General features: G+C 38.4%; 1 protein-coding gene across 1 annotated transcript; it reads left to right on the top strand.

Annotated features, from left to right (window-relative positions):
• Positions 1-3,435: 3,435 nt before the first annotated feature.
• On the top strand, positions 3,436-6,173 carry LOC104520446 (tau-tubulin kinase 2-like). The gene is made up of 2 exons (XM_010162144.2): positions 3,436-4,712; positions 5,705-6,173. The coding sequence occupies exons 1-2, from the start codon at positions 3,436-3,438 to the stop codon at positions 6,171-6,173; spliced, it is 1,746 nt and encodes a 581-aa protein (XP_010160446.2).
• The last annotated feature ends 1,186 nt before the right edge of the window (positions 6,174-7,359 follow it).

Here is a 7,359-nt window from a genome sequence, read left to right as displayed (position 1 = left end):
CAAACCATTCTATGATTCTATGATTTCACAAATAGCTCCTGCCTGTTCTACTGTAGGTTGTTCAACAAGCTTACTCTTCTATTTCTTGAGTATAAGGGTTAAATCTGGGGTGGCCAAGGTAGGCCTGAAAGACTAGGAAATTCTATCTGCAAACGTGGCAAAGGATATGAAGTCTGTTGAAAAATGTAAAAAAAAATCAGATCAGAACGTGTTTCAAAGAACTGACATATGAGAGAGGTCACAAGGGAATTTTTTTTTAGAGAGATTGCATGTAAACATAATTGACTGAAGGAGGATTTAAATGCAATTGCAGCCATTCTGGAAATGTACCAAGAAGATAAATATCTTCCTAAAAGCAAATAACTAAGGTTGTCTTACCTCTGCAAATAGAGAGGACATCAGAACCATTCTATTCTAAGGAAAGCCATCGTTCTTCAGATATGTGGAAGACAACTCTGTTTTTTTAATTTCTGGGTTATTTGAATTGGTAACCAGGCTAGCTCATCAAGTGAAAAGTTTGGAAAAGGAAATATTTTACCAGATTTCCTTACTTTGGAGATGTTGTCTGTAGCCCTGGAGAACAAGATATTGAAACAAGCTGGAGACAGGGCTGAGTGGACAGCAAATGCCCAAGTGATCTCTCTGAAATCTGAACCTGCTATTCCAAGGACAATATTGCATTAAAATTTCCTGAACCCACTTTTACCTAGCTTGTAGTTGAGAATTTCTAAGAGATCTGATGATTTTTGTATGACAGGCCAAAATATGTTCCTCTGTCATATGAAAGCAAGTCCTTCAGTGTGTGATACCTGGAGATGTGTTGCCTCAGAGCAAATTCCTGGAGATGTATGGAAACGTGTGGAATAGCTGCCTTGATTCCTAGACTTTTTTCTTCCAGTTTTATTCCTTTTCTGTGCAGAGTTCTTGCTAAACTATTTTTGTTTAACACTCAAGATCTAGTCACTAATTGACCTAATAATGGAAAGGTGCTTTTTGAAAAAAATCTGCTTCCTCTGTTCTTTCTGTAGCTGAACTGATGGATTCTCTCACAAGAAAGCTTTTGAAGCAAGAAAGACTTGTCTAACTCAAAAGGGAAGTTAGTGTTTCTTTCAGAGGAAAGAACTCAGACTTAAAAGTAAGAGGAGACGAAGAGGACTGTTTAGCTGAATATAAGTAACTTCCATTTATTTCTCAATGTACCATTTTAATTCAGCAAACAGGAAGGGACTGTATTGGCCCAAACTTGAAAAAAAATTATTAGAGGGACAAGTAGCCTCTTGCTTAAGGTCTTGGTGGGGTGTTGTGTTTTGTTTTGAGTTGTTTTTTTTCCCTATTTCAATAAATCTTAACTTGGGGAAGGTGCTACAGACAGCTTAGGTCTACTTGGGAAAGCAAGAGTTCAATCATCTTACATTTCTGCTCTCCCCCACCCTGCCCCCCAGTGAAAAATACCACTTTCTGTAGCCTAACAGCGAATCCTACTTATAAAACCAATAAGATATATTTCTCCAAATTTTATTGCAGATTTCTCAAAAATATTATTCCACATTTTTAGGTTAATGTCCAAATACTGAATTAGGTAAATTTGAGATGTTCAGAATACATTTTATAGTAGAAAAGTAATTTATTTAACATAAAAAAAATGTATTCTCTTTAATCCAGCTTTATGCCTGCGATTTGTGTTTCATGTTTTGTTCTAGTGAACTGTTTATAATATCAGTTGAATGTTTGTGTTTCATGGAGGTAAATGTGCACCCATAACAATGGAAATTTTATTATACAGGATTATGAAGAAAGCAAAAAAAAAAAGAATCAGCAAGAATTTCAGTGAAGCTATTTCACTCAGATTTCCCATGAGAGTACATCTATCTCCTTCACTGTCAGTTCACATTTCTTATTTTGGAAAATTGTTTTGTATTCGTAAAGTTTAAGTACACAGGATAAATTGTTATGAGTCTTGATAGATGAGCTTGGTTTCTACCACCCAGTAGTACCAATATATTAGCTCTTGCAAAAGCCCATTAAGCTCAGCAGCATGTATAATTTCTGCAACAAGGTCAATTGAAATCTGTCTTGTAACATAGCAGAATTCTGGCAATGCTTGACATAGGCTACCACTAGTTGTCTCTTGTACCATCAGTGCATCAAGAATATGTCCAAACCCAGACTCTAGTCTTCCACTTTCTGTTGAGTGTTACAAATGAAAATGGTCAGATTCATGAGGCTAAAGAATACAAGGGAAAAAGGAGCTGCACTCTCTGTCCATGTAGAGAAAGATGTAAGGGTATTCCCTTAATTTTTTTACTGTTTATACTGAATGATTCAATCCAATATGCATAAACCAGAATCTAGGACTCTTCTTCACATGAGAGTGCATTCCTCCCTTGGCCATAGAGGTAAAACTCCTCTCACTTTTGTGTGTGCTCTCTCATCCTCTGATCTCGTAATGACTCTTGCACTTTTGTCTGGACAGTTGCTGACTTCAGTGGGGAGGTGAGAAGCAACTCCATTCTGGTTTTTTCCATACTTGATGGGAACTGTGGGAAGTGGGCTTATGTCCCTCAGGTGGGGAAATTAATGAATGCAGGTTTTGCATTTCCTGTGCATGTGCTTTAACAATTCAGCTTTGTACTAGAGGCAGCAGTCATCATAACCAACTGTTTTTCAAAGGGACTCTGACTCAATACTATATATAGGTTTTAGGAGTACTTTAAGCATTATCTATTGGATTAGGCCCATTAGGGGATTTAGATGTGTGAATATTTAGTCTGTGAATCTCTTAATGACCTTAGGTAGGGAGATGTCCTAACTAGGTTGCTTAGTTAAAATGAGGCATAAGCTTCTATAGAGAAGTTAATAGCTAAAATTTGGGTACTCAGGAAAGTTTTTCTGGACAAAAATGTAGCTATTATGGGTATGGATATTTTTAATTAGGTAAATAAAGTTCTTTATTAATTGTTTTGTTAACAAATAATCTAAAATGTGCCTAAATTGAAATTTAAGTCCTTTCCTGAATCTGGTCCTCACTGTATTCTTTTGTCTTCTGTACTTGTCTAAAAATATTGTTGTGTGCTTGTTAAAGATTTTACATTTATATGCAACTTATTCTGAGAGTATTCAAACTCATGTAAAATAAATAAAAAGTGTACCTGTTAGACTGAATCTCATTTCCAGGAGGGTTACTAGGTAAATGCAGCATTTTCCACTGAGTGTATGTTTGTTTTTACCTGTTACACATTTCTGTCTTGGGATGATAGAGGTTATTTCTTTCTGATTATCTATATGTAAATTATGAATTTTAGTATTATTTGAACATTGTGATTCATAGGAAACATTATATAATGTATCTCGAAGACATGGAATAAAAAAATGCTGTTTAAAGAATGTTCTCTCTGTAACATTCCTGAGTTTCTCACCTTCTTCTCTAATTTTCCAATGCAGATAACAATACCCAGACCTTCAGTGGCATCCACGCAGTCTGCTTCGGAAAGCTTTCATTATGGCCACCAGCTAGAAAAAAGAGAGCAGGATGCTCAGTCTATGGAGCACACTGTGGAACTTTCCTCTCCAAAGGAAAGTTTGCCAGGTTTGCTTGTGACAGACGCACTACCAGCTAGTGCCAGCAGACCAGATTTGGTACTTAATATCAGCCAAGAGGTGCTTGACATGGAGGGACTTGTCAAAGACTGTGTCACTGTCCTGGACTGTGGCCAAAAGGACCTACTTGAACAACATAGTGGGACACAGGAAGAGAAAGAACTTGAATATATTCCTGTAGAGGAGGCTGAGGAAGAAAGGCTTCCAGTGCTTTCTGAGGATGCCATTGAAATGCTAAGCAAAGAACAGAATTCTTCTGTGCCAGGAAATTCTGGAGAGGAAGAACCTCTCACAAATACTGAAGCTGCTGAAGAATCAAAGCCAATGCCTGTCTGTTTGGTGCCAAATGAAGATGAGGTTCTGAAGTTGATAGCACCTAAAACATCAGAATTTTCTTCCTCAAGTCTTACCAAACAACATGTTAATAGACAGGCAAGCAAAATAGCACCAGTTCAGGAAAATGGGTTTCATTCTAGTAAGGAAGAAGTCCATATCCAAGACTTGAAATGCCACCAAGTGGCCCTTACTACTTTTTTGCACCAGGAGGACAAAAAAGAGAAAAATGCTCCCAGAAATGGGGAGTTGTTCCACTGCATTTCAGAAAATGAGAATTCTCATCGATCTAAGAAGGACTTAGTTAAATCTCCTTTTGTATTCAGGCAGAGCCGAATCCCAGTTTTAGCACAAGAGATAGACTCAACGTCAGAGTCCTCTTCTCCGGTTTCAGCAAAGGAAAAGCTTCTTCTAAAAAAGGCCCATCAGACAGACTTGGTCAAACTACTTATGGAAAAGAGACAGCTCAAGTCTTTCCTTGGTGATCTCTCAAGTGCCTCTGATAAGTCACTGGAAGAAAAAATGGCTGCTGCTCCAGTACCATTTTCTGAGGATGATGTCTTGTCCTCGTTTTCTAGATTGACACTGGACTCTCATTTCAGCAAGCAGACAGAAGATAGCTCTTTATCTCCAAGCAGCCCTCAGTCCAGAAAAAGCAAGATTCCAAGGCCAGTGTCCTGGGCAACCACTGAGCAAGTCACCAGTTCAAATTCAGCTCAGTTTCAGTTTGTTCCTCGGCCACCACCAGGAAAACCACCTACTAGACCTGGGGTGGCAGCTAGGTAATGCAGAGAAAATAGAAACAGGTTTTCAAGTTGAAATTACATTTGAGCTAGACTGCAGTTACTATGCACTATGTAATCTTGTAGATGTTCCATCTTTTAACTATTTTTTTTTTAAATTCTGGGCTTCAATTCTCTGAAAAATTGTACATTGTTGGAGAATGTATGAGAAGAGGCTGTTATACAAGAATGAGCCTGCTTCACTGTTAAACATTATACGTCAATAGTTGTGTATTCAGTAATTTGAAACCTGTCAATCTATAACTAAATGTTTACACCTTTTTTTAAAGAGGGGTCACTTTTCTGGAACTGTTGATTATTTACAAACCCAGAGAAATCAGGAGGATCTGTCATATTCAGCCCCTTTGAAAATTAAACTGTTTTAATTGTAGACATTTTAAGTATTTGGGTTTGGAGATTCCAGCCGTATTGAGTTAGTTAGCTATGCTCAGATCACGGCTAAGTAAAAACAACTAATTGAAGGGGAGAGTGAATTTTAGAAGCCCCACTTTGCCAATTCTATATATAGACAGCTATGATGTAATTTCTTCAGTGCCTACATTACCAGGATAAGAAGAATTTTGATACAGAAGTGCAAAATCCTCCGAAGGAAGTTGTGGTGTACCTTGTCATCCCTTAAAATTGTGTATAGGACTGTATTGATGGTGTGCAGGAATGGATGTACCCCCCAAAAAAGAGGGCAGAAGCACTGATCTTCAGTGCACTTCTTCCAGCACCACCAGGAAATTTCAGTTATCCTGTAAACACTTAGGCTGTTTATGTGAGTTTATTCAGATATAAATACTGTGTTACTTGAACAACACAGAAGCCAAAGCCTAGATCCAAACACCTCTACCTTATAGGAAAGTTCAGCTCCAGATGTCTGTTTTGCAATGTAAGCTCATCCCTAGTTTCTAGTGATAACTGTGTTTCTATATGAACTTTAGCAAGTAGATGGGAACAGAAATAATCTTTCTTCATTTCTTCTTAAGGTTACGCAGATACCAAGTCCTAGGGAGCAGCAGCTCAGACTCAGATCTTCTCTCTCGTCTGGCTCAAATAATACAGAATGGATCTCAAAGACCAAGGAGTTCTACCCAGTGTAAGAGTCCAGGATCTCCACATAGTCCAAAAACACCCCCCAAAAGCCCTGTCATCCCCCGACGCAGTCCCAGTGCTTCCCCTAGGAGCTCTTCTTTACCCCGTACTGCCAGTTCTTCTCCATCCCGGGCTGGGAGAACCCATCATGATCAGAGGAGTTCATCCCCACATCTTGGGAGGAGTAAATCACCTCCTAGCCATTCAGGCTCCTCATCTTCTAGGAGATCCTGCCAACAAGAGCACTGCTGCAACAAACCAACCAAGAATGGTCTGAAAGGATCTGGCAGTTCCTTCCACCATTCCCCGAACACTAAGACTCCCACAGGAAAGAGCAAATCAACCACTAAGCTTAGCAGATAGGAACTGGGCCTTGACAGGTATAAAGCCTCCTCCTAAATCTGATGCATGTTGTGTCTGTGTACTGTGTATTTAAAAAAATTATCAAAAAAATAGTGTATTAAAAAAATTGTGTTGAACCTGTGCTTTTTAAAGAAAGTAAGCATCATAAACTATTCATGAGAAAGCATACTGTGTAAATAAGTGGCCAGGCATTGCCTAAGAGCAGGCAGCAAGCAGATCTGCAAGAGGGGAAGTAGAAGCCAGGATAAGAATGACTAGGTAGTCAGAGAGCTCCAATGTATTTAGAGTAAAAAATATCTCTAAGGTGAGTGTTTTAAAAGGGGATTTATTTCTATGTTTTTAGTTTGCCTAGCTAGAAGATTTGGCCTAATTATTTAAGGCCTTACGTACTTAAAGAGTATGTAAGAAAACCCGAAACTGTTATTCCCAAAATGATGTCACCACTTGGGAGACAAGTACTGCTCAAGCATATCTTTGCAGTTTAAAAAAAGCACATAATTTAGAAGACAATGGTATTTCTACTGTGTAAGTCTCTTACATTTTGAGCTGCACACATCTCTGAGTCACTCAGCACTCATCTTGTCCCATCTCTACCGTGGCATAGATGTTTTACCTAAGGAAGTATCATACACCTTGCCCCTTCTTGAGAGTGATGACATTTTAAAAATTAATATTGACATTTGCCAAGATGTTTTTATAGCTATATTCTTTAGAAATTCATTTAGTACTAACTGGGATCCAAGAAGCTAATTCTCAGTTCTATATCATACACTTTTTTGGGAGTCATAGTGGAGTTCTTCAAACTTCATTCAGTAGAATTTGGAAAAGTGTTCCTGTCTAGGAAACAAGAGAAAGGAGGAGATGTCTGCACTTCACTGAACAATTAGTTGCAATGTAAGTTAGATAATAAGTTAGAAAACAGAAGTACCTTTTTTCCCTTAACTCAAATGCAAAAAGAACCCTTGCTGGCTTTTGTTTTCCATTAGTTATGGATCACTTAAACCACTGTTCCCAAGGGCATGTAGCAATAGGATGAGGGGTAATGGTTTTAAACTAGAAAAGGGTAGGTTTAGGTTGGATATTAGGAAAAAGTTCTTCAATATGAGGGTGGTAGATCATTGGAACAGGTTGCCCAGAGAGGTAGTGGAGGCCTCGTCCCTGGAGATATTCAAGGTCAGGCTTGATG

This window comes from Antrostomus carolinensis, unplaced genomic scaffold, assembly GCF_000700745.2.
Source record: "Antrostomus carolinensis isolate BGI_N321 unplaced genomic scaffold, ASM70074v2 scaffold43070, whole genome shotgun sequence".
NCBI lineage: Eukaryota > Metazoa > Chordata > Aves > Caprimulgiformes > Caprimulgidae > Antrostomus > Antrostomus carolinensis.
Note: the sequence above shows the minus strand (reverse complement) of the source record. Positions and strands in the feature narration are given on the sequence as shown.